At 46.6% G+C, this 27040-nt stretch overlaps 1 protein-coding gene across 4 annotated transcripts in view; it reads left to right on the forward strand.

Moving 5' to 3' along the window:
* SPECC1 (sperm antigen with calponin homology and coiled-coil domains 1) overlaps positions 1-27040 on the forward strand; it is a 191328-nt gene that overhangs the window by 116328 nt on the left and 47960 nt on the right. For 2 of the 4 annotated variants that reach the window (XM_075013420.1, XM_075013421.1), the window contains 5 exons: positions 11149-11294; positions 12397-12497; positions 16173-16254; positions 25059-25212; positions 26437-26539. In XM_075013420.1, the coding sequence (XP_074869521.1) occupies positions 11149-11294; positions 12397-12497; positions 16173-16254; positions 25059-25212; positions 26437-26539 (586 nt within the window). Of the gene's footprint in view, positions 1-2318; positions 2402-4783; positions 6827-11148; positions 11295-12396; positions 12498-16172; positions 16255-25058; positions 25213-26436; positions 26540-27040 lie in introns of those variants that run through there. The other 2 variants (XM_075013422.1, XM_075013424.1) reach the window with 2 other exon arrangements.

Genomic DNA, 27040 nt, shown 5'->3' on the forward strand with positions numbered 1-27040 from the left:
AAGCAAAGGTGTTCCCAATTCACAGAACAAAGGAGGAAGAAGTAGTGAAGGGAGTGCTGTATTTCTTATTGCCTTTAGCTCAGTGGTAAAGGCACTCACATGACTGACAGGTTCCTGGGTTAATTTCCTCTCTCTGCCTGTTATGGAGCAGAGCTTATAAGGTGGGTATTGTGCCACCACTTCCTCTGCTTCTTCCTCTAGCTGTTTTTGGAATGTTGTCCAACTCCTGAAATCGAACATTTCGGCTAAAGCTATTTGGTGAATTCTTGTCAGATTTGTGAACAGTTTTGGATTGATTGAAACTTCATTTTTGATTAATAAATTATAAGAAAAATTCTACCAGCTTTCCTCCCTGGCCTGCTTTAGAACTTAGTCCTATTGTAACAATGAGAGTCAAAGCAGGTTATTGGAGGTACAGGGTCATTCAGTTCCCATCTGAAGAAAGAAGTACTTTGAACGCAAAGGTAGGGTAGGAGAAGGCTTGTTCGTTTCAGAAGTAGGCTGTTATCTCCCGAGGATTGGGAATGTGCCTGCATTGTTCTAGCTCTCATGAGCTGTGTCTACACGTGCACGCTACTTCGAAGTAGCGGCACTAACTTCGAAATATCGCCCGTCGCAGCTACATGCGTCGGGCGCTATTTCGAAGTTAACTTCGACGTTAGGCGGTGAGACGTCGAAGTCGCTAACCTCATGAGGGGATCGGAATAGCGCCCTACTTCGACGTTCAACGTCGAAGTAGGGACCGTGTAGACAATCCGCGTCCCGCAACGTCGAAATTGCCGGGTCCTCCATGGTGGCCATCAGCTGGGGGGTTGAGAGATGCTCTCTCTCCAGCCCCTGCGGGGATCTATGGTCACCGTGGGCAGCAGCCCTTAGCCCAGGGCTTCTGGCTGCTGCTGCCGCAGCTGGGGATCCATGCTGCATGCACAGGGTCTGCAACCAGTTGTTGGCTCTGTGGATCTTGTGTTGTTTAGTGCAACTGTGTCTGGGAGGGGCCCTTTAAGGGAGCGGCTTGCTGTTGAGTCCGCCCTGTGACCCTGTCTGCAGCTGTGCCTGGCACCCTTATTTCGATGTGTGCTACTTTGGCATGTAGACGTACCCTCGCAGCGCCTATTTCGATGTGGTGCCGCGCAACATCGAAGTTGAACATCGACGTTGCCAGCCCTGGAGGACGTGTAGACGTTATTCATCGAAATAGCCTATTTCGATGTTGTCTTCACGTGTAGACGTAGCCATGGTGAGGTTTATCACAGCCTAAGTCAAGTATGCTCCTGTTAAAACCAGATCTCTGTAATTCATACATGGGTTTCCAGGAGGAGAGAGGCAGATTACCATGTATGCTGTGGGGATAATAGGAGCTTCCAATCAAGACAGGAAAGGAAATTTGAGTTTAAACCAAATATATATATGTATGTATGTCTCAGTTTGCTTATCTGTCTGTCTAGCTTCCTTGTTGTACTACTTTGGACATGGAACATGAAGTACATTCTGCAGTGGACAACATAAATTCCCTTGAAAGGGCAGGTGCTAAGCTGAGATTCATATTCTCACTAGTGGAAGTTCCTGTATCTGTCACCTTCTTGGAGTAATTGAGAGCTTGCCATTCAAATCTGTCTCTCAGCACAGGTCATTCTAGCCAGAACTGCAACACAGAATGGCATGTAGGAGCTAGAGAAGCATTATAAATCAGAGCCTAAAACAGCTGGCAGTGAAATTTTAAAACTTGTACCGACTCTTTATTAAATCAGACACTGAAGCCTGTGGCTTGCTGCTGAAAATGGGTGTTACATCCCAATTACCCTCACATTCTTTGGGATACTGTCCATACCCAGCAACACATCCTCTTTTACCTGAAATTCCTTGGGTGGATTGAATATTGCACCTGTCAGAATCCCCACAGGCCACTGGCCAGAACCAACATTGAATTCTATTCCATGCAATGACTTGTAACACTTGGTAGGCACTAGCAGAACCTGTCTGGAGTATGTGACACATTAATGAGATCTGTAAAATATCTCAAGTGTGTGGTAATGCTGAGCAGCTGTGCTTTCAGCAGAATGTCATACAGTCCCCCATGAAAGTTTCCTGTCTGATTTTTAAGCTCCATTGGAGAAATGTACCTTCCAAAGAGTTTGCTGCTCAAATGTTTTTTGACAATAGCTCGGCAGCCTCTGGGGGCTCATTGGAACCCACATCGTAAACCACACTGAAGCCAATTTACCTCCTAAGAGATCCTGGTCATTCTAGTATTTTCCTGTGGCTGCCTGAGTTCCTGACTCCAGCTAAGTTTGGTTTCATCTTTACGTTTTTCTAATCAGACAAAGTCATTTTTGGTTCAGGAACAGCCAAAGAACTTGCAGAAAAGGCCCTGATGAGGTCATCAAAGTCCATCTGAATGAAGGTAAGAGCCTCTCAAGGGCATCTTTAACACAGAGTAACTGTTTAATTCTATGACTGAGAATGTTTGGGTGGGTGGTTAATACTAAGACAAAGAAATGAGGTGTGGAAGGGAGAAGTTCACTTAATATCCTGGCCTGGAATAAACATTAGTGATTGTACTAAGGAAATACCAACTGAAGCATACAAGTTATAGGTTTGGGGCCTTTTCTGACATTGTACATCCATCTTTATAGTCTTTCTCAGGCATAACAATCACAAGTTTTTGATGCACTATTGCGCAGCTACCTCTCGTTTTTCAGTGTCAGTTAAGTTCTAACTTCTTTTAGCTGCTTTATAATTAGTGACATCAGCAATGGAAAAGACCTGCTAGACTGACTCTATAACACTCACAAAGGAAGCAAATGGCTGCAGAAAGTACCCAAGTTTAGTGAAACCCAAATGACCTTCAAACACACTCACATTCCAGGCCTGCTCTTTAAATGCCACAGCTAGCAGCAGTGCAGAGGCGAGACATCATTCTCTTACCTCTGTTCTCCTTCTTCATGTTGGTGAAGTTATGCTGCTGGCCCATGTGATCTTCAACCACTTAACAGCAAAATTGCACAGCATAAGAAATAAAACACACACGTAATTCATCTATGGCACAGAGGCGAGTTACAGCAGTAATGAGCAGTGAACGTGGGTAACAACTATAGATCATAGTCTCCCTTGCCCCAGATACAAGTGGTGAGTAAATTACACTTTAATCAACAAGCAGTACCATATGCCTCAGACCAAATCCCCTGGAGGAAACGTTTGGGCCAAGGGGGCTGTTCTGAAGGCAGAACAGTTATTCTGACAATTAAGAGCCGCTTTCTAGACAAAAGAGATTTAACTAAATGCTTGAAAGGAAGGTGAGAATGAGGATCCTTCTCTCTCCCACTAATTGGCTTCTACCCTTCCTTCTGTAGCCATGTCTCAAGTGCCACAGCATGGCGGTGCTAAATGCACTCTCTCCTGGAGTCCAGCTTGTAATCTATGTGCATTAAACCTTATGTCAGTGTGTATGTGCTGATGTGCTGCTCCTCTGTGCCTGTGTTTTGCAGCTGTTCTGTCTTACAGAGGTCTGCTCAGTTCACTCTGCCCTCACTTGAAATGAGAGAAGAGGGACTTTTGGATAGGAGCCTGGTTGGGCTGTTTAGTGTACTCAGCTGCTCTCCAAGGGGGTTGGAACCAGCATGAGATTATATCTGTCTTTTTGGTGTCAGAAACCTGAGGTCAGGTCCATTCGACAACTGACATCATGGTAGCAGCTTCACTCAGGTGCTAAAATGGTGCAATTGCAGTATTTTAAGACCTGCCCTGGAACAAAAGCCCTGACTGGAACCAGGGACATTGCAGTGCCTGGGCAGGTTTCTGTAAGCAACCTGAGAGTGCAAATGATTAGTACAGGGGAAAGCCAGGGAAATTTTCACATACGCACCCTTTAAAATATGTTCCCTGCTTCTAAATGTTTCATTCCTTCAGCAAGGGGATTTTTATTTTTATTTACAATGTCATTAGCTAATTGTGTCCCTGTGATTTATTTATCTTTATGTGACTCCAAGATTGATCAGATTTGAGAATTTTTTTCTGCTCATCTCTAGAGTTTCACAGTTAAATCACTGATAAACTGAAAACAAGAGTTGTGAGCCAAACTGATCCCTTTTCCTAATGGATGTGCATCCCAGGGGATATAAATAGATACTAATTAAATTGACTCAGTATGTCTCTGCTAACCATTCTTTGTTTGATACTCTGGTCAGTGCCCCCTGTCAATAGTGTCCCAAATGAGCAGTGGGTGTATGTGCCAGTGCAGAGAGGATATTGCTTCCTCCTCAGTTTTCTGCACCGTTTGTCATGTCCCACCCCAAAGGAGATCTTTCTTGGGGAATCTGGTCATTGCATTTTATTTTCCTGTTTACACCAGGTGAATTTATGGCATTCCCCCCGACCCAGTCACCTTCGAGTATACCTGGTGCAGGGGCAGTCTCTCTTGTGCCATAGGGGAACTTGGCCTCTAGGGTTACCATATCTGACCTTTCAAAACAGAGGACATCCTGGAAAGGGAGTGGATCTGTATCAGTATCTACCAACTCATGTTGTATTAATGTGCTATGTATACTATAACCCATTAATACAATGTGAGTTGGCAGATACTGACACAGATACACTCCCGCTCAGGGATGTCCTCTTTTGTTCTATTGTAACCCTAACACTAAGGAGATAGTTGTAAGTTTGGTCCCAAAAGCATAATCAATGCTCTAGCTGCTCCTTTGTTTCGGATAAAACAGACAACTGCACTTCTGAATTGTTGTACTGTTTTATATAACTTCTGCCCTGTACTTGTCTCTTGTCTCCACAGGTGTGCAGTGTCTGCCAGCTAGCATAGTCCAGGAGCGAGGCAAAGCCAGACCTGATCTTGCCATGGCTGGGACACCTCAGACAATGCTTTCAGCCTGAAAAGGGAAGTTTCAACTGGAGAAAGCACCAAAGAGACAGATTATTACTGCTCTCCAAAAGTCCAGTGTGCCACAAAGTATGACTGCCATTCAGATCTGCCTTTCCCTATGAGCAGTAGCCTGACCCAGAAGAGCCTGGTGGCCCTTTGATTTCAACAGGCTGCTCTCTTCTGATGAATCCTTGAGGTGGAGACAGTTCTGAATTCATTTAAACCAAATGGAAAAAAATAATCATAAAAACCAAAACTCGGGATTGATGACATGGATTTGGGAACTGGACTATCCGTTGACTTTAGTTGAGGAATGAATGGCTGGTACTGAAATCCAGTACTGAAATCCAACCATACATTTAAAAGATGTGCAGAAAAGAGTTGTGTGTGGATGTAGTAATAGCTTCTATTAGAACAACTTCTGATGGTGGGAGAGAGAAGCATTCAAGCTACCCACAGCTCTTCTTTAGATCTGGAAGAGGTACTTAGGGCTAGTCTGAAGTGCTGCAATGGCGTGCTATAATGTCAGTGTTGTTAATCCCGGAATTGTCTCCACCAGGGGTTAGGTCACTTTACCTGTCTCAGTCAGGGGCTGGATTTTTCACACTCCTCAGTGACCCCGGCTGGGTGTAACTTTTGAGTGTGGACTTGACCTCAGAGTGCTGAGCTAAACACAGGATGGAGCAGATTGTTTAGCTCATAGCCCTTAGCACATATTGTAAGGTACCATTCAAAGTGAAGTGGCCGGCTAACAGCTTTGCTGTCATAGGACATAAAAGGAGGATTAATGAATTGCACTAAGCCGTACATCCAATGTCTTTATTCAGGCCATGGTTCTTAGTGCCTAGCAAAGACATTAATTTACATTTAAGATCCCAGGTTCATCTTTTGAATGTGGTGTGCAGGTTTCCTTTACAGATGAGGATTTAGAGGTCAGATATGGAGTGATTACTTTGTGAAAAGTGTTTGCCCACGGGTTGTACTGTGTTTTTATCATTTTGTGTGTAATGTGTTATGTGCACACCATATGTATTATATAGAACAGCTTAAACATATATTTTTAAATGATTCTGGGTTTTGCATGTGGATATAAGGACAAAGTATAGCTTACATATGAAGATTAGGTTGCTGCTTATTCAATATAAATTGCCTGGCTGTTTGAGGTTTTTAATGTGGCATGGACAAGGGCTTTCCCACTAGGTGGCACCATCTGACTCATGTCACAGAAGTTTGAAAGTTTGGTGATGACCAAATGATGGCTGCAGCATATCCTGCTATAGATTTCTATTGAGCTGGGTCTGGTACAGCCACATCCATGGGATATAAATTAGATGCGTGTGCCCTGGACTGCTGGTAGAGGGATCAGAATGAAAGCAACGGATGTTCCCCTAAAGAAAGTTGTTCCCATTCCCTTACTCAGTTGAAGTACAGAGATTAGGAGAATTTGCTTGTGTCCTTACTGACAACTGAAGATTGGAAAAGTTTTTTTTTTTCGATACCAAGGAGGAACTGAGAAGACAATCAGAAATCACTCCCTTGTTGGACTGAAGTTTCACATTTTGGCCCTAGGGTCCCCACTCTTTCTTTGGTTCAGAAAACATAACAGACATGCTAAAAATCTGAATGCAAAGAGCCCTCATGACTTTGGCATAAGGTATGCCATTTTACCATCTTACATACCTGTACGCGCACTTGCGTTGCCTCTCTTTATTATCTGTGGTGGCAATCGTTCAATGCTTTTATGTGTTTAAAAGAACATGGAAGTGCAAAATAAATGTTTTATTGTCGAGAAGTGTCGTCTGCCTGCTCTTGGCTTTTCTTCTGTTCTGCATATCAGCAGCTCTGTATGCTTCTTCTTTGTCTCCCTTTCAACTGAGGAAGAGTCATAAGTCACATTGTAACCACAATGTCAGAAACTGCAACAAAGGAAACTCTGAGATGTTTCAGGCAGCAGCATGGTTACCTACAACACAGCTGCTCAGTCGGCTTCATAAAGAAGCACCTTGCATTCAGAAATATGCAAACAGAGTCACAAGTTATTGCTGCTGCTTTCCCCAAACACATCTAGCCTGCCTAAATGCGTAACCAGCATGCTAGCCACAGCAAGACTTGCAACTTCACCATGACTTCCTGTTGCTGGTGAGTTTCCCTCTCATGTTTCAAATATCATGTCCCTGGGGAATAAAATGAAGTGATGTAAAACTGCTCAGGTATTAACTCCCCCATGTCTGAATGGGTCTGCCTGGGAGCTGCCACACCCCAGTGGGCTGCTCTTGCTGGAGGTAACTCTGTATAGCATTTCATCCCACATTTCAAGGAAAGCAATAGCAGTAGGTTGTACTTCGTTCATATTCACTCCTCTCTTAGCTAACGTGGCTCAGACTATCCAGCAGGTTTTTGTAAAGGAATTTTGCACACTGAGAGTTGTTTGGTGCTTAAGCTACGGCTTGACATGAGAATGACCCAGCATGGTTAATGCTATCTTTCTGAATTCTTTTGCTCTTGTGAGTTTGCACTTCTGCCTCCTTAAACTTAAAGGCTTGAAAAGTCTGTGGTTTTTGTTTGCTAACAAGGTTTTGGAGTATTGTTATTTATAGTACCCTATTGTCCAGCAACTGTAGTACCATGTCATCTGGGAGCCATTGTGCTAGTCCCTGCACAAACACTAAGCAAAAAGACAGTCCCTGCCCCAAAGATGCTACAGTTGAAGTATAAGACAAGATGGATTCATGTGGATGGGGAAGTACCGGGAAATAATGAGACAGAATCAATCATCATGAAAGTCTCTGCTCCAGCATGCTAATAAATGTCAAATTGTTTTAGATATCCCTGCAGAGGGGAGTTTTGAGGAAGGATGTGCAGGAGGGCAATAAAGTATCTTTGTGTGTGTTTATACAGCACTCCTTCAAAGCATTATGGCAGTGTGGGAGATGCCACAAAGATGCTTTTTGAAAAAGTATCCTGTGACAGTGGCTGGCAGCCCGAGCCTATTGGAAGGAAGGAAGTAGGAGATGACCTCCTCTCCATACTGAATGAGAGATGACAGGATTTCATCTCTTTCTTTCTTTTTCTTCCCCGTAAATTATTAATTTTGTTCTGCAACCTGAAAAGCAGTGAGCAATTCAAACCAGGATGGCCTTTTTGACATAGATTAGAGCAAGCAAGTCCCAAGCAAAAACATCACCAAGGTGAGATTTCCAGCTTGAGAGACCTCACCATTGCAGTAGTTCCAGAAGCTTATTTCCAGAAATGTTTAGAGGCTAAGACTCACAGGCAGTGTCCAAGCAGATTCCGGACAGATGGCAGCTTAGATATTCTTGTCTCAGCTTTTATCCAGTTGAAATTATAGTGCATTTGAGGTGTGATCTCTCAGCAGACTTCCTGGGATATGAGCCATGGGATAATGTATTTCATATTTAATCTTGTTCTGGAACTGTTTATGCAACCAGAAGATCCCTCTGGGGTGAGCTAGTCAGTGGAGACGTGAGCCTTGTTCTGACTTGCATCCTAATCCATGAGCTAAAGCTTGGGCAAGCCAGTAGGGATCATTGATGGTCCTCACCCACTAATATTTATCACTTCTCATGTTTCCTTTTTCCTCTGGGTAGAATCTACAGCCAGTTCCCATAGCTTGGATGGAGCTTTGGCTAATTGAACAATACCTTTGGCTTGGTTTGGCCCTCCAGATTTATTAACCCAGTGTGCATATACTGACTCTCCTAACTCTAACATTACACCGCAAACCTCACATTCTCTTTGTACCTTGGAGATCACGCAGAGACACTGCATAATGGTCTCATTCTTTACTGCCTCACAGAGAGATGCATTGAAACGGTTGGCTGCTCGATTCCTGCTGGGCAGCCGGCAGCGGAAGTCCATGATTTCCCCCACGTTTCACTAGCCTTTGTGTTTTCTGACAAATGAAGTCCAGGTGCTGCTCCCTGTTGATTTGTTTGTATTTAATGAATCTGAGAGTGGTCTGGAGGTGGGAGAGAATTTGGGGCTGATCATTAAAACACTGGATCCTTCAGAACTCAGAGAATCTCATCCAGCTTTTCCTTTTCCTCTTGTTGGATTAGCAGGAGAATGAATTGAAATGGCTTTTTCAAGCCATCTGCATCCGCAGGCCCTTCCTGGCTGAATGAATTAGCAAAAAAGAGGCCAGTGTCTGCTGGTAGCACCTCCTTGAGCATGGCCAGAAATAGAAGCATGAATCAGTCATTTTTCTGTCATTAATTGGCACCACTAGCCCCCATGCATTTTGTTAGAAACAACTCTGATGCCAAAAGGAAAATAAAAGGTTTCGTCTCCATTTTTAGCCAAGCAGGAATCATGCACCCCAGTAGGCACTGTCTGCTGGGAGTTCTTTCCCAATTTTGTGCTGAATTAATACGCTTGTCTTGTTTATATAGCTCTCTCTTTCCTTCCCATTTCTTCGTGGGAGAAGCAGTAGTACCCCAGGACCTGCAGATCAAGCCTCTTAGTTTTGACAGAAAGTAAATCATGAAAACAATGTAATAAAAAACTTTTGGAAATAAATGGCCTCAGCCATATCAGCTCAGCTTTGCTGAAACATAGATAAGTTGTCTGAAGTCAAAGCCAGCCCAGGTGGTGGTGGGTGGGACTGCCAAGGATGTAGACTCAGCTCCTGGGCAACCCCACATTGGATGAACAGGTTATAAAGCCAGAAGGAACTGTTGTCTAGTTTTGCCTCCTGCGTGATACAAGCCATAGGACATCTCAGAATTAATATCTGTGAGACTGAACTAGGGTGTATCTTCTAGAAGAAGATCCAGGCTTCATTTTAAAATCTCCATTGTGTGAGATTATGCCTTACCCACTGGTCAGTTACCCCCACTCTTTAAAAAACAAAAAGGGGAAACTGTGCCTTTCTCGGTTTTGTCCAGCATCCACTGCCAGCCATTGGATGTTTATATACCTTTCCCTGCAAGAATGAAGAGCCTTCTATGGTCTTATTTCTGTTTCCCCTGCCAATCCACAAATCACCCTTTAATCTTTTCTGTGGTAAGATAAATTGTTTGAGTTCCTCAAGTATCTCACTGTAAGGGACTTCAGTCATTCTTGTGGCTCTTCTTTGAACATTCCCCAATTTATCAGCATCCTTTTGAATTTTATTGCATTTTAGTGTCCACAGTTTCCCAGTACCTGTCACACCAGTTTCAAACACAAAGGTAAAATGACCTCTTCATTCCTACTTAATGTTCTCCTGTTTATGTATCCATGAATCACATTTGCCCTGTTAGCCACAGCATTGCTCTGAGAGCTCATGTTCAGCTAGTTATCAACTGTGAGCCCTAGCTCTTTTTTCAGGGTTGTTGCTTCCCAGGATACTCCCACCACCTATAAGGGGGAAGGGATGGCTTAGTGGTTTGAGCATTGGCCTTGTAAACCAAGGATTGTGAGTTCAGTCCTCAAGGAGAAAATTTAGGGACTTAGGGCAAATGGATGTAAAAAAAATATGTCAGGGACAGTGCTTTGCCCTGCCAAGAGGACAGGGACTGGACTCAATGACCTCTCAAGGTCCCTTACAGCTCTATGAGATGTTTATCTCCTCTTAAAAAAAAAACAGTACCTGCTAACCAAATGATCCAGATTACACTGTACCCTCCTTTTATTGTTAATCAAATTCCATATCAGCCACTCCATTATGCTGCTGGCTTGAAAGAGAACTGGTTTATCAGCAATGGTTTGGAAGTTGCAACAGTCTTTGGAAATACATTAGGATCCTGCAGCAGTAGAAAACAAAATAGGACATATTGGAGGTTTTTCAGAAGTTGGGGAGATGCTCAGTTCTAGGCAGAACTGGAGCCCACCAGACTTGGACTTAAGGCAGTTGCTAAGTCTCAACGTAGCAAATCCATAACAGCCTGATAGTTTTTCCTTATGGGAAGGACCCCAAAATTAACATCTATAGCTGAGGAGGTGAGGACTCAAGAAAAATAGTCATGAGTACAGAGGTTTCTACATAGGCCTGAATGTCATGTCACTGAATGGCAAGTCACTTGATTTCTTTGTACCTTGGATTCTTTGCCTGTGAATGGGGATATTTCTTGACTTCCATGGGGGTCCAGGAGGTTGTCAAACTCATTGCTGTGTGCTTTGAAGAAAAGACCCTAAGCATTATTGTAATGGGAACGTACATGAGGGGGACTTACAGGTGAAGGGTCTTGTGCCTGAGGAAGCTCCTTTCTGTAGAATGTAACTATTTTATTGTGCTTCCTGTTGCCTCTGACTTTCTTCTGGTTTCTTCTGTTCAGGCAGACAACTGAGGAGGTGAATTCTGTAGAAGCAGATACGACCAACCACTGGCAAGGAGTGTGTGTCAGCAGGGCATCACCTACTCCCTCAGAGTCTGCAGCTACCGTCAAGTCACTGATCAAATCATTTGACCTAGGATGTCCAGGTACTCCAGCCCTGTCCTTTGGGATGAGAGTAGTTTTCTTTATTTGTTACAATTTCAAACAGCTAACCTTTAGCTACCAGACAGCTAATTCTTTGACATTTGCTGCCTCCATCTTTCATCCTAGTGGATATTGGTTTTAGCAGTGCTACAGAACATGAGAACTGCCATACTGGATCAGGCCAACGGTTGATCTAGCCTGGTATCCTGTTCTCAGACAGTGGACAGTGCCAGGTGCTTCAGAGGGAATGAACAGGGTAATTTTGAATGATTCATGCCTGTTGTCCAATCTCAGTTTCTGGCAGTTGGAATTTTTGAAGGACATCAAGCATGCGCGATAGTGTTCTTGACCAGCTTATCCAATAGCCATTGATGGGCCACCTACATGTACTTTTGGCCTTTAGAACATCCCCTGTCAATGAGTTCCACAGGTTGATGGTGTTGTGTGAAGTTTGTTTTAAACCAGTTGCTTATTAATTTCATTGGGTGACCTATGATTCTTTAAGAACATAAAATAAGAACAGCCCTACTGAGTCAGACCAAAGGTCCATCTGTCCCAGTGTCTGACAGTGGCCAATGCTAGGTGCCTGAGAGGAAGTGAACAGAGCAGGTAATCATCAAGTGATCCCTCTCTTGTCATCCATTTCCAGCATTCCAACCCATCCTGTCTAATAGCTATTGATGGACCTAACCTCCAAGAATTTATCTAGTTCTTTTTTGAACCCTATTAAAGTGCTGGTCGTCACAACCTCCTCTGACCAGGAGTTCCACAGGCGTCCCATGCGCTATGTGAAGAAATACTTCCTTCTGTTAGTTTTAAATCTGCTACCCATTAATTTCATTTGGTGACTCCTAGCTCCTGTGTAATGGGGAGGAGTAAATAACACTTCCCTGTTCACTTTCTTCACACCATTCTTGATTTTGTATACCTCTACTGCAAATACACACCCTCATCTCTTTTCTAAAGTTTTCTCTAGTTGATGCTAAAGTACATAGAAGCAAATTGAATGCCATCAGGTCCTTGCTCAGACGTGAGGGGAAGAGAAAAAGCACCTGGGACCTCTTCTTTCAGACTGGTCTGAAATGTTTCTTTCCCTTCTTGTAGGGAGCACTGGGCAGAGTATCACAGTTCACAAGGTCCCCAGGAGTCCTCTGAGTGGAATTCCGGTGAGGACAGCCCCGGCAGCGGCTGTCTCCCCCATGCAGGTACCAGAAGATCTTCCCTCTATTCTGGATCAGGCTCGGTATTTGCAGGGTTTGCTATGGCATGATGTGGTGTCAGCACATCACATGCTAGGGGAAGGGGAAACGCATGTGTTTATTTTCTGTGGAAGATCAAATGCTGGGGTTCTATCGGGGATCAAAGTGAGCTCCTGTTTTCTCTCCTGGTGGTAGGTCCCACTGGGTGGGTGTGAACTCTTTGGACTCTGTTTCAGAACTTTAATCAGCACCGATCGGGAAAGTAGGCTTTGATCGTGTAGAGTGAGTTAAGATGAACTTCTAACTCAGCCAAGTGTTTAGCGTGAGTGATAGGGAAGGCAACTTTCAGTGCTGTGATGTGACCAGGAGAGTCGCCAGCCATGCCAGGCCCCGGTCAAGTTTGGGGGTCCCTGTCTCCGTGCTCCTGGAAGGGGCAAGGCTGAGAGCAGTTGGTTCTCAGTGCCTTCTGAACCATGCGGTCCCCCGTCTCCCCAGCCCTGCTTGGCGTGTGCTGCATGATACTTCTGCCTCCCCAGGCAGCCCTAAGAGCCATATGGAGTGCTGTGGTGGCAATTTAAAGGTCTGGGGGCTCCAGACACCACTGCAGCAGCAGCCAGAGCCTCAGGCCCATTTATATCACCCAGCCCTGGGGCAATTGTTCCTTTTGCCCTCTCCCCTTTGGGTGTAATGGGAAAGTAGATGCAGTGGCACTTCACTGTGTTCAGTGGTAGCATGCATACCATACTGTCACTAGCCTCTGGATGCTAGCGGCACTCTTGTGTCACAGCCAGTCATTGTTCTTGGCACAGAAATCTTTCTGAAAGCTCCCTGGAGGCAGCGTGTAAGAGACGGCTCTCCAAACTGGCTCTGTTGAGGTGAGACTATAGAACTAGCATAAAACAGTTACCCACCTCGCACCAATTAGCTCCACTTTCATCAACCAACTGCAGGCCATCAGCTGTGCCCAGCTCAAGAAGAGAGAAATGTTCCCTTGAGAATTGGATCAGGCCTGGTACTGTGTACCTATTCTCTTGCCTACGTCCAGCATAGGTTATTTTCCATACCCTAAGAACCATGACCATGGTGTCTAGTGTTTTTTGTCTACACAGACTATGAATTAATTCAGGCATCAGATTTGAATACTGGAAGGACTCCTGCAAACACAGCCACAAAGAAATTGAGACCTGTGTCTCACAAACTGAAGTGCTTTGATTAATTGTTTTAAACCATGTTTTTTTCGGATGACAAAGATCCTTTTCCCTCCTTTCTGCCTGCAGCTATTTCTCAAGGAAATTGGAACTTATTTGCTGTCGTCGAGCCCTGCTGGTGATTATGTGAAAAACAGAAAGAAGATGAGATGATTTTCTAGTTGGACCCAGATGGGATGGGTTTACTGGAAATCATTATCCAATTTTTAAAAAGGGCTAAATTAAACAAGGGATTCCTCCCCTCCCACACTGGTCTTAACTTGAGATCCGTGTATCTAGAAACTCAGGAATGTAAGCTCTTCCACATAGGGTTGTCTATTTCAATATCCAGCCTGTAATGGCTGTTAAGTTGTTACTTCAGAGGAGGATGAAGTCCATTCCCAATTACACACTGGCCTATTAGATCATGTTGTGCAGGTGGGAAAAAAAAAAGGAAATGCCTTCCTGACCCCTATACTGCTTTAGTGGTGCTGGAAAGCATGAGGTTTGCTAACCTTTGAAGAATTACAGTTATTATTGAACCTCTATTGTTTGTCTGTGTGGGCTAAAAGAGAGCAGCAAGAATGAGAGACTCAAATTCATAATGGAGGAGCTCTGAGAAGTGAGAGATCTGACTTACGTATACATACTGGGCATGTGTGCTTCAGACAGATTATTAGAGTTGTGTCATAGGTTAGTCAGAGCCCTCCTTCTATTGAACTTTTAGATGCCTTTTGTTTCTCCGTTTCACTGGACTCTGTACTGCAACTACTCTTTAATGCCCTGAATCACAGTACTTACCTTGGCCGCTTCCAGAAGAGTAGTGACAGTGTCTTTGATCTGTGAGGAAAAAGTCAGAGCTAAACTGTCCAGGACAGAGCTGAGAGGTGCTGAGCACCTGCAGCTTCCATTAAAAGACTGAGTCAGGACTGCAGGATTTGATCATTCCTTCTGATTATAAATTCTATCCAAGTTTTCCTCTTACTGTGCATAAGGATGACAGTGAAGTGAAAGGGGAGAACAGTTAGAACGTGGGATGGCTAATGCCTAAGTGCTTTAGAGACCAACCCTGAAACCACCAGTTCTAAAGGTCCATTGCTGCAAGATGCTGAACACCCTCAACTGCCATAGGCTAAAATGGGACTTGAGTGTTCTTAGCACGTTTTGGAACTGGGGTCTAAATTCCTGGCCCACTTCATAGCACTTAGGGCAGAGGCAGCTTGTCTGGATGGCTGTAATCGTTGGACATTGGGGCTGCAATTGGAAGCCTGTGTGAGCCCTGGAAAAGTACTTAGTGAGCATGAGAGTGTATTTCCTATGCAGGGCCAGAAAAGGGAAATAAGAATGGGATTAAACAGATGCCATGGGAGCTTCTGCCAATGCCAAGCTGAGTAGGGCAGTGCTGAAAGCTGGCAGCAGGTCTGCAAGTGAGAAGGGAGCTCTTTTGTGTCTGGCTCATTACATTGGAAATGAAGGAGGAAAGGCTGGGAGCTGCAATGCTGTCATGCTGGGTCTTCAGCACCAAATGATCTCAGATTTGATTACCGAAAGGAAACTCTTTGAAAGGAAGGTCTGTGGACGCAGCATTTGGGAGCTGTGGAAGTGGGCCTTGCAGCTGGGATCAACAGATGCAGGCTAGCAGGGCTTGCACTGGTCTTTTAAAAATAACTGCAGATATGGTGCTTTGAAATTGTAGCTGTGCCTCTGATCCTAGGTAGCGGGAGGGTTGCTTCAGAGTCTGAGCTCCAGCCCAGGCAGCAACTTCAAAGTGCTTTCTCTGCAGCTATTTTTAGAGCACTACTGTACAACCTGCTAGCCTGAATCCGTTGACCACACTTGCTTCTGTGGTCTTTGGAGTGTTACATAGACGCATTCACAGAGGCTGGGATTGTTCGGGAGCCAAATATATCACTAACTGAACTAACTGAACAGTTTCCTACTCTCCTCATCTTTAATTTTCAATGGGCAGACGATTGAAAGGCCACCCAGCAAGCTCAGGAGGTGAAAGACTCCCAGACAGCTTAGTGTCCAGGAGATAGAGCTTTCATCCAGGGTGGACCAAGGTTGTGGAATGGGCTCCCACAGGAACCAAGGTCCTTCCCATACCTCACCGGTTTGTAGTCCAGTGCAAGGTGTGTTCCTTTGACCTTGACTTCTCTAATTTGAACACAGTGTAACAGATATATTTATATTAAATAAAAAATAAGGCACACCCTGCCAAAACAAGACACTCCATGGCACTTGTTTCTCCTGCTGGGGAGAGGATGAGAGAACAAAGAACTCGTGACAGATGTTAGTCATGCTGCTTAAGCACTGCCGGAAGATGCTCAGGTCCTACAGTAAGGAGCTTGGTATAAAAAGCTGAACAAACCAGAATACCTCTTGTTCTCCTACTCTGTTTCAGCACTGAGTGAGGAGGCCCCTTCTTCTCCCTGATTGGCCAGTTTGGAGTAACGTTTCCTAATTAATTTGTCTATGCTTGCTTGTTTCACAGAGACATACTGCTTACAGTAATGTAAAGCTGCTCAGCAAAGGAATCGACAAACACACAGACCTTCCAGACCTTCCCCTTGCAGGTAAACCACAGTAAATGCACAAAGAAAATAAGAGATGCCTTTCCACCTCCCCTCCATCAGCACACCTCTTCTCTGACCTTCCCCACACTGCTAGGCCATTCTGCCACTCCATCTGAGAACAAAATGAAACAGACAAATCTTTAAAGTGCCTAAACATTTGAGAGCTCTTATTAATTTCATTTGGCTGTTTCACTCCCAGGTGGATTATAGCCCAGGGCTAAAATGGTATGTTCTTCTTCGAGTGATTGCTCATGTTCATTCCAGGTTGGGTGTACATGGGCGCATGCCCAGTTGCTGGAAGCTTTTTGCCCTAGCCAGTAGCTATAGGGTCAGTGTGGCACCCTCTGGAGTGGCGCCAATATGGCAACCAATATATGCACCGCCCCCCCACCACACCCCGTGCGCTCAGTTCCTTCTCGCTGGGCTGCCAGTTGTTGGAGCTCTTGTTTTCTCTGCTCAGTTCTTTAGCTAGTAGCCTATTGTAGTATAAATAGTTTTAGTACTTGATAGTTAGTCTTATAACTAACAGCCAAGGTGGAGCTTTGCGTCCCCCTCAGCACTGGGGAATGCCTGGCTCCCCAGGCTTTAAGACTTGTTCAAAATGCGGCAAACATATGCCCAAAAGTGACACCCATTCAGCCTGTTTGATTTGCTTGGGGGAAGAACACTTGGGTGATCGCTGTCCAATTTGTAAGGCCTTTAAGCCCAGAACTTTGAAAGATAGGGCCCAGTACCTTAAAGTCCTCTTAACGGAGGCTGCTCTTAAGCCTCAAGAGTCTCCAGCAGGAGCGGCGAGCGGAGCCGCCTCAGTGCCATAGGAGTCAACGTCCAGTGCCGATAAAGAGGAGGAGGCACGAGAGGCATCGCTCGCCTAAGTCAAAGTGAGGCAGCCTCAAGTCCAAGGCTTTGGTGCGCACTGCTGAAGGGCAGGAGGCACGTCCATTGAAGCCAGTGCGGAGCAGGAGCCTGTAGGCACTGGACTTGCCCTCAGCGCTGGAGGCGATTTGAGTGGCACAAGGACTTCTGCAGATGACAGTGCCAGGTCCTTCTCCGTCTGTGGAGGACAGGCAGTGTAGCACTGAAACAGAGCGATCGGGACTCATGGATGTGACACCGGCGCCAACCCCTGCACTCAAGTTGAGGCCGGCACCGACATCGTATTAGATGCCGAGCGCTCCAGTGTCAACCCAGCAGTCTGTGGGCCAGTGTCAGATGCCCTATTCTCCAGCACTGGCACCATTCTCAGTGTGCATGACATTGGCACGACCTCTGGTGGCCCCACCGTGGTCATCTGCTTCTCAATCGGTGTCGGAGTCAGGCTCCTTTTACGCCATTTCTGGGTGGAGCAGGAGCTTGAGAAGGTCTCACCATATTCGTCACAGGCACTGTAGCCGTCGCTCAGATGATATGGGTTGGCCACCAGCTTCACAAACAACTCAGCAGGGGCCCTTCTGGATCCCATGGCATTTCACGAGGCGCAGGGCCAGGCTGTTGGAATGCCTTTAATGGTGCCGGGGGCCCTGCCAGTCCCCCACTTGGCACCGTGAACATCGCTGGGCGCCCCACCACCGGAATAAAGACAGGAAGCGGTGGTCATTGTGGAGCTGGACCCCTTCAGTGCCAGCGCCATCCATAAATGTACCTCCGGTGCCAATGGGACAGGCACCAGCACTGACTCAAGTGCAGGGGCCAGTAACGGTGCCATTTGTGCCGCCTGTGGTGGAGTTTTCTGGCTAGCCGGTGCCTATGCCAGCTTCACCTACGGTACCCTCTACCCCCTGCAGTTTGCCCATACTTTCCATGGGGAGCCAAGTGTCTGAACAGATCAATACTGCCCTTCCCCTCCAAATGGAGGCACAAGGACTGTCATCTTCTTCCTCTTCAGAAGAGGCGGTGGCAGGCTCATTGGCCTCACCTGCATTGGAGGATGGCAGGGGTTTTCAACAGCTCCTTAGGAGAGTGGCCCAAAACTTGGGGGTGCAAGAGGAGGAGATCTGGGATGAAACGGACCCTGTCACAGACATTTTGCCCTTTGCAGGCCCCCACCAGGGTGGCTCTGCCCATAATCAAAACAATTGCCACTGCGGCTAAAACGTTTTGGCAGACCCCTGCTTCCGCCCTTCCTGTGGCCCGTAGGAATGAGAGACGGTACTTTGTCCCATCCCAGAGTGACCTGTTCACTTCCCCCCGCCTGACTTCCTGGTAGTGAACGCTGCTAACTGTAGAGAGTGCCAGGAGTTCCAGGGTCCCTCCCCAACAAATAGAGAAACTAAACGCGTGGACCTCTGTGGGAGGAAGGTCTAGTCAATGGGAGGGTTGCAGTTAAGAATTGCTAACCAGCGGGCCCTGGTGAGCAGGTATGTTTATACAGTCGGGTCTCAGAGTACGCGAGGGTTCCGTTCCACGTGCCCTCGTGTGAACCTGGCTTTCGCGTAAGTGGAGATCCGGCTTTTTCTCCAGTGGAACACAGGGAAAGGTAAGTCCTGGGGTGGGGGAGCAGTTGGGGAGGGTTAAGTCTGGTGGTGGGTTGGGGCTATGAGAGGTGGGGGGGGGCTAAGCCTGGGGTGGGTTAGGGCTGCAAGGGGGTGAAGTTGAGCTGGAGCTGTGTGAGGGGGTGGTGAGCTGGAGCCCTGCTCAGGTGGTGAATCAGGCCACGGAGGGGCAAGGGGTTGAGCCAGAACCAGAGCCAGGTGCGGGTGGTGAGCTATCAGCAGTGTTGAACCAGGGGGTAGGATGTTGAACTGGAGCCGCACGGGGCAGGTGGCTTGAACCGGAGCCGCACGTGGGCGGTTTAACTGGGAGGTAGGTTGAACTGGGGGTGTGGGGTGTTGAACCGGAGCCACGTGGGCCGGGAACAGGCGGCTTGAACTGGAGCTGCGTGCGTGCAGCTTAAACCGGGGAGGGAGGATGGAACTGGATCCGTGTGTGAGGGGTTTGAACCAGCGCAGGCAGTTTAAACTGGAGTAGGGGGTGGTGGGTGAGCCGGAGCCGTGCGTGAGGGGTGGTGAGCCTGAGCCAGAGCCAGGAGTGGGTGTGCAGGGTGAGCTGGAGCCAGAACCAGAGCCAGGAGTGGGCGTGCGGTGTGAGCCAGAGCTGGCGTGTGTTGTGAGCTGGCAGGGTGTTGAATCAGGACCAGGGAAGTTGAGCCAGAGTTGTGCCTGAGGGGTGGTGAGCCAGGGCTGTGCAGACCCGGGTGTGTTGACCAGGGGTGGGGAGTGAGTTGAGAGCGACTGGAAATTGCGGTACAGGGTTTGCTATTGGAGTTGGGGTCAGACACATAAGAGCGGGGTCATGTACTCTGAGACCTTACTGTAATACAGTCAGCGCCCTGTCTATGGTGCCGCTCGAAGCCAAGCCGGACTTCACAGCTGTGGCGGAGGAGAACAAAGTGATTTCAAGGGTGGCCCTGCAGGCAGCATTGGATGCTGCAGACGTTGCCACGAGGGTTATGGCCTCTGGAGTGGCAATGCTCAGAGGGGCTTGGTTGCAGGTTTCCAGCCTGCCTCATGAGGTCCAGCAGACGATCCAGGACCTCCCCTTTAGGGCACTACCCTATTTTCAGATTTCTCAGGTTCGTGGCAGATGGGAACCATTATCAGTTCGCAGTCTTGCATTTCGGTCTGTCTGCGGCCCAGGGGTCTTCACCAAATGCATGGTGGTAGTAGCAGAGCACCTACGCAGGCAATGAGTGCAGCTGTTCCCATACCTGGATGACTGGCTAGTGAACAGTCATTCGAGGGAGCAGGTGATTCAGCATGTACACTTGATCCATCAAACCTTTTAAGTCTCGGTCTCTTGATCAACGATGCAAAGTTGGTGTTGGTCCCATCTCAGTCAACAGAGTTTGTAGGGGCACGACTGGGCACCAGGTGTGCCAGGGCATTCCTGCTGGATGACAGGTTTGTGTCCATGGGGGCCATCATCAGAGACATCCTGGCCGTTCCCACCACGACGGCCAGGTGCTGCCTGCATTTGCTGGGTCACATGGCAGCATGCACCTTCCTGGTACAGCACGGCAGGTAACAGATGCTATGGCTATCATCAGTGTATTGCCCTGTAAGAGGCAATTTAGGCCTGCTGGTTACGGTGCCGACATGGACTTTATTGACCCTGGACTGGTGGTTGGACAAGGGGGTCATCCTCACAGGAGTCCCCTTTGCCCCTCATCAGCCCTCACTTACTCTAGTAATGGACGCTTTGGAGCAGGGGTGGGGAGTGAACCTGGCTCAGCTGCGAACCCAGGCTCTTCAGGGTGTGTCAGACCTTTGGCTCCACATAAATGTGAAGGAGCTCAGGGCCATCAGACTAGCATGTGTGACTTTCAAGGCCAATCTGACAGGGTGTTGTGTGTCAGTCAGTACAGACAACATGACAGCAATGTACTGTATCAACAAACGAGAGGGTGCACACTCCTCTCCCCTGTGTCACGAAGCCATGATGCTCTTGGCCTTCTGCATACAGCACATCGTCATTCTGCAGGCCCTTTACCTGCCAGGTGTGCACAATTCACTGTCGGACCAACTCAGCAGGTCCTTGACAGATCACGAGTGGTCTCTCCACCCGCAGATCGTTCATTCTATTTTCTGGAAGTGGGGGTATCCCCAGGTGGACCTGTTCTCCTCCCACCTCAATGTGAAATGCGGGACATTTTCCTCCTGCTTCAGTCAGAGCCTGGGATCCTGGGCAGACACCTTCAGTGTCCTCTAGTCGGGCAGGATGATGTATGCATTCCCTCCGACTCCGCTAGTTCACAAGGTCTTCCTCAAGATTTGCTCAGACAGGGCATTGATCATCTTGGTGGCTGCAGCATGGTCCTGTCAGCACCAGTACTCGACCCTCCAGTACCTGTCGATCCGCAAGCCAATGATGTTTCCAATCCGGCCAGACATTCTGATGTAGCAAGAGGGGAGACTGCAACATCCCAATCTCCAGTCACTGCATCTCACAGCATGGATGCTCCAGGAGCTGGCCTGTTTGGATCCCATAAAGGAAGTATTGTTAAATAGTGGAAAACCCTCCATGAGGGTGACTTATCTGGCTAAGTGGAAAAGGTTTTTGGTGTGGGTGTCTCACAGAGGGCTATCTCCCTCGCAAGCCCCCATCCCAGTGATTTTAGATTACCTATGGAGTCTGATACAGGAGGGCTTGTCCCTTTCCTCACTTAGGGTGCACTTAGCTGCTACCTCAGCCTTTCACCTGTGTCATGGAATGTCTTCTGTGTTCTCAGACCCTGTAGTCAAAAGGTTTCTGAAGGGTTTAGAAAGAATCAAGCCCCAGGTTCGGGCACCATTGCCCCCGTGGGATCTCAATTTGGTGTTAGCCAAGCTTATGGGGTCCCCCTTTGAACCCCTGGCTACTTGCTCCCTGCTCTTTCCAAGTTACAAAACAGTGTTTTTGGTGGCAATCACCTCAGCCAGGAGGGTATCTGAGTTGAGGGCACTTTCAGTGGACCCCTTGTATACAGTGTTTCACAAGGATAAGGTTAGGCTGAGACCTCACCCCGCATTTTTACCTAAAGTCTCCGCGCTTCATGTTAACCAAGGCATTTCCCTACCAGTATTTTACCCAAAGCCCCCTGCCTCCCCAAGGGAGCGATTGTTTACATACCTTGGATGTTAGAAGGGCACTGGCCTTCTGCATGGATAGAACTAGGCCCTTTAGAAGAACACGGCACCTCTTTGTGGCAGTTGCTGATAGGATGAATGACCTTTTGGTCTCCTCCCAGATAGTGACATGCTTCAAGGAGTGTTACAAGCTTGTGCAGGTTCCTCCCCCTCTGGTTGGGGCTCAATCCACGAGAGCGCTGGCATCGTCTTTGGTGTATTTGGCACAGGTGCTGATCCAGGACATCTGTAGGGCAGCCATATGGTCCTCAATTCATACGTTTACAGCAGATTACGCTTTGACACAGCACACACGGGAGGATGCTGAGGTGGGCAGGACTGTCCTGCTGTCCGTTCGGGGTTCTGACCCCACCTCCTAGGCACTGGCTTGTATTCACCCAACTTGGAATGGACATGAGCAATCACTCGAAGAACACCAGGTACAGAACAGGTAACTGTCTTTTATGTCAGTGCAAACATATTTGTCACTCCAAAATACCTCTCGCCTTCATACTCCAGGCAGTGAGATTGAAGGCAATTGCATTTTGTGTGCCATGTATGGTTATGGGGTAAGTCTGGAGCACACCCTTTGAAGGTTGGTTGGTTTAAAAATTCAGTTTAAACACATCAAATCATTTGACATCCAGATGCAGCTGTTTAAAGAGCCATCACAGCTCTAAACAGAATCATTTCCCACAGTTCTCAGGATATACACATACTATTTTGTGCTCTTGTTTTTGTTCTCACATCAATATACTTTTCCATCAATATTTGTTTTTGATTCCTGCAATATAGCCCCTTGTCTTGATTGTCTGCTCCTGACTGGAGGTGTTGTAGCAGTATGTATAGCAGTGGCTAAGGAGGAATAGACTTAGGGCCTGAAGGGACCATAGTGATCATCTAGTCCATCATCGCTCTGATACTGAAAAGTTCCTAGAGGAGTGGAAACCTGAACTCTGCCCTTTCACTGTCTTTTGTAGGTTTTGGCAACACTTGTATAATTTGTTGTGCCAGTAAAAGCTTTGAGCTGAGCTGAGGTTTTGCCATGCCTAGGCGCAAGAGGGTGAGCCTCAGGTTTAACTCTGTATGTGCCTTTCCTTCTTATGTCCTCATTTAAACATTAGGGTGTCCATTGCCTGCAAATTCTCAGATCCCAGCCACTCTGCTGATGCAACTCAGCAACTCACTGAGGGACTTCTCTAGCCACTGTGTCACAGAGCACTTGAAGAGTCAAGTACAGCCCAAGGAGAAAGGGAACATTTTAAGATAAGACTGAAAGATTGGAAAGTAGTTGGTAATTTTCTGGATGAGGCTGGGCAATACTCAGCCATTTGAGTGACTCCCCAACCATGCAGAGTGGGCAGAAGAGCGGAGGCAGAGAGAGTAGTGGTGGAGGACATGGATAATGGACTATTACAGTTGGCTGGAGTGAATATTGGCCCCTTCTTCACAATCTATGTTCTTGATACCGTTCTTCAAGCACTCCCATCTCTGACTCCTATTTCTGTTTGTCATCTCCCTGCAAGGCACAGAACTTGTCTACACAAACGGCTCAATCAGAATAACTATCATGGAAATAGGCATGCCTGTGATCTGCTATGCCTGTGATCAGCTGGCTCCCTGCGTGGGTGCCGAACCTCGTAATAAAGTTGCTTTATTCTGGATTAATTACTCTGCTGTTATGCTAAAGCTATGCCCGTCAATTGCCCTATGTACACAGTCCTTTACTGGAGTGGTTTAAAGCTTTCTTCTATGTGCAAGACCCATTACCTTAATTGAGGAGATAAACACTTTGGTTGCAAAGTGTGGGAGACCGCAGGAGGCTGCGGCACTGAGTAAAGCACCAGTAATGATCCACCTCATTCCTGCCCTGGCAGATATTTATCTGGGGAACAGTTTACTGTAACAATAAAGGATTAGGCTCTGGACTCCATGCTGTTTGTCTAGCTTTGCTAATGAGCTTTGGTAGAGTAATTCAAGTTTCAAGACCTCCATGTTGCAAGGATTAATGACTTGAATTATTTCTCATTTTTAGTGAGAAAATATCTTCCTCTCTGAACATATACATCACTGATAGGCTGTCCCCCGAGTGACCTAGCATCTGACCCTTCCCTGCCAACCCCCAAGCTGTCCTTTCACCAATAATTTGGGGTCATTGGAATGCCTGAGTGGCTGTGGCTCTGCTTCCAGAAGTTCCATCTTCAGGAGGTCGAACTTCCAGACATAACAGTGCAATACAACAAATGCAGTCTCTTTTCAACTTCCCTGTGTATCCAGCAGCCCAGGGAATTAGTTTCAGCTTGTGCTAAAGTTGAGGGGCGAATGAGGAGATCCCTGTATGGTTGTTACTTTATTAATAAATATGGGGAGAAGAGACCAGGGAAGCAGTTAAATGACCTCATTCAGTATCTCTCTAAAGCTAGATTTAAGCTCTCTGAATTTAGTGCTGGTAAGTGAGTCGCACTTAGTCCGCAGAAGGGGTATAGTAAAGTTGACTTTGTGTGAGCTTTCCCTGGATTGCTGCCTGGTACAAGGCACCTCATGCTTGGGTGTTTAAGGTGAGACAACAGTTGGTCTCACTGTCTGCTTTAAGCTTTGGCCTCTCTGCAGAGACTGCCACCAGGGGCCTTCATTAGTGTTCTCTACTGTGTTGTGATATGGATACATCTCTGCTAAAAACACACTGAAACACACCAAACTCATTTCAGGCAGGATGCCAGCCAGCGGGTGGTTACTAGTGGGTGTTGCCACCATCCTGGGCTGAATTTGAACCCAGCGTAGGGGTGAAAAGCTTGTTTCATATCCAGGCCTCTTAATGGCAGGTTAACAAAAAGAATCGGATAGGAGAGCTGGTCCTTTCAGTCATCTAGCAAACATGTCCAGGGATCAACTTCTGAGCCTTTCTGATGGTAGAGTTTAGTATTTCCTTTCATTCACCTGAGACCCCCCCCTACCCCACAGCAGGTCTATAAATCACAGGAAACCAAGCAGCTGGTGCTGTGGAAATCTTCAAAGTCCGTGCTTGTTAGTCACCTCTAATCTGTTCAAGGTTTCCTAACCCCTTGTATGTTTAATGAACAACAGAGTGTGTTTGTTTAGCATCAAAGCAACAAGCTACATATTGTTGTGTGCTGCTTAGTAAGGCAGTGATTAATCAGATTCCTCAGTCCCAGAGACTGACAGCATTTTCTGTTCCCACAGACCTTCTAAAAGGAAGAAGTGAGGATCTGAAACCAGACCATTACCTCTGCAAGAGTCCTTCCCTGGAGTCTTTGAGCAAAACCCCCACATTTGCCTACAGCAACAGGGTGCTGACCTCCAGCTCAAGCAGCCTGAAACCCCCCAGCAAACTCAGGTATCAACTCAGCGGGAAAAAGAAAAACAAACAGAGCACTGGCCTGAGCCACAGTTTTAGTTGGCAATCTAATGACTGTTTATTCAGTGGTTCCCAGTCTTTGTAGCTCTCCCACACAGGAAGTGAACAGGAACGACACTTAGGACTAGCACTGATGTTTGTTATGGAACAGGAATCAACGGTGCCACTCACCATTATATACCGCTACCAGTATGGGTGCAAGCACCAGTCAGTGGTCAGGGTCCATTGTATTGTAGCTTTCGTTGTAGCTATAAATGAAATCTAAAGGAGAGTTTGTGATTTGAGGGGAAACCAAAATATTAATTCAGACACATAGTGTATGTCTGTACTGGGAAAGTAGCCACTTTTCTGTAAGTGCTACTAACAGTGGAAGTGTTTAAGGCAGACAAAGTGGAGCTGTTTTGACCCTGCTGTGTGCTTTTGCCTTGTCTGCAGTATGGTTTCCACAGTGGCTAGCACCATTCAGAACAAAGTGTGACCATTTTCCCATTTTAGACAATTTTATTCTGCAGTTGGGAATGAGTTTGCTGCTCAGGAACTGTTAGGTAACTTCTGTACAGGGTTTACTCTACTGCCCCATTATTGAAAATTTGCCTTTTAGTAGAATCATAAAATCATAGAATCATAGAACAATAAAGCTGGAAGAGACCTAAAAAAGCCATCAAGTCCAGCCCCCTACCCTAGGCAGTACCAAACCCATCAGATCAGCCCAGTCAGGGCTTTGTCGAGCCGAGACTTAAACACCTCCAGGGATGGAGACTCCACTACTTCCCTGGGTAGACCATTCCAATGCTTCACCACCCTCCTAGTGAAAAAGTGTTTCCTAATGTTCAACCTGGACCTTTCCAACCGCAACTTGAGACCAATAGCTGAAGAGAGAGTTGAAAAGGAGTAAAGGATGATGATTGAAGCTATAGAAAAGTAGATCAGAGCTACACATTCCTTTAGATACATTCTGCTAAAAGCTTCCTGAACACATTTGTATCAGAGGCTTTCTATCAGTTGTGTCCAGTGATCCCAAACTAATGTTAAGTCTTAAATCCAAACACACACATGGAATATGTTTTGAGACAGTTGTAATCAGTTGCTTGCATTCTCCTACTGTGAATATATTTTGCTACATTGGTTTATCATGAGCGTGTGATTAGAAAATGAAAGAGGAGCTGCTTAAAACATATTTACTTCCTTCCCTCACGTAATCAGTGTGGAGAGAAAGGACCCATTAGCAGCCCTGGCCCGAGAGTATGGTGGCTCCAAAAGGAATGCACTGCTAAAGTGGTGTCAGAAGAAGACAGAAGGTTACCCGGTAAGAAGAAACATATATTTAAATTTTCAATGGAGAGAGTGGTTCATTCATTTCAGTGGCTTATGCTGTGAGCAGCTAAGACTTCAAGGAAATGTGTGTTTCATAATCTGAAGGTTTTTCACTGTTGTCTACACACACTGGCTGTTTTCCATCTACCTTCCTAGCTACGGTTCTCGCTAATCCTCAGGTCCTCAAAATTACATTTGATTAAGTGACTTAGTTTACTTCCCAGCGTATGCTGAAATATTTGCTTCATCCAGATGTCACTGACTGTCATCAGTAGAGGGTATGTGAGCTGCAGGTTTAAGCTGGGGACATGTGTCTCACGTGCCATCTTAATGTCTGTTGCATGGTTTTGCTATGTGAGCTCTCCAAAGAAGATGCCACTTCTTATGACAGTTCTGTGAAACCAAAGTACTATCATCCGGGGGGGGCTTTGATCAAGAAGTTCCTGCTGTCTCTCTGATAGGCCCAGTAATTTTCCTCTGGACTGTGGTCAGC

The sequence above is a fragment of the Carettochelys insculpta genome, chromosome 19 (genome assembly GCF_033958435.1).
Source record: "Carettochelys insculpta isolate YL-2023 chromosome 19, ASM3395843v1, whole genome shotgun sequence".
Classification (NCBI taxonomy): domain Eukaryota; kingdom Metazoa; phylum Chordata; order Testudines; family Carettochelyidae; genus Carettochelys; species Carettochelys insculpta.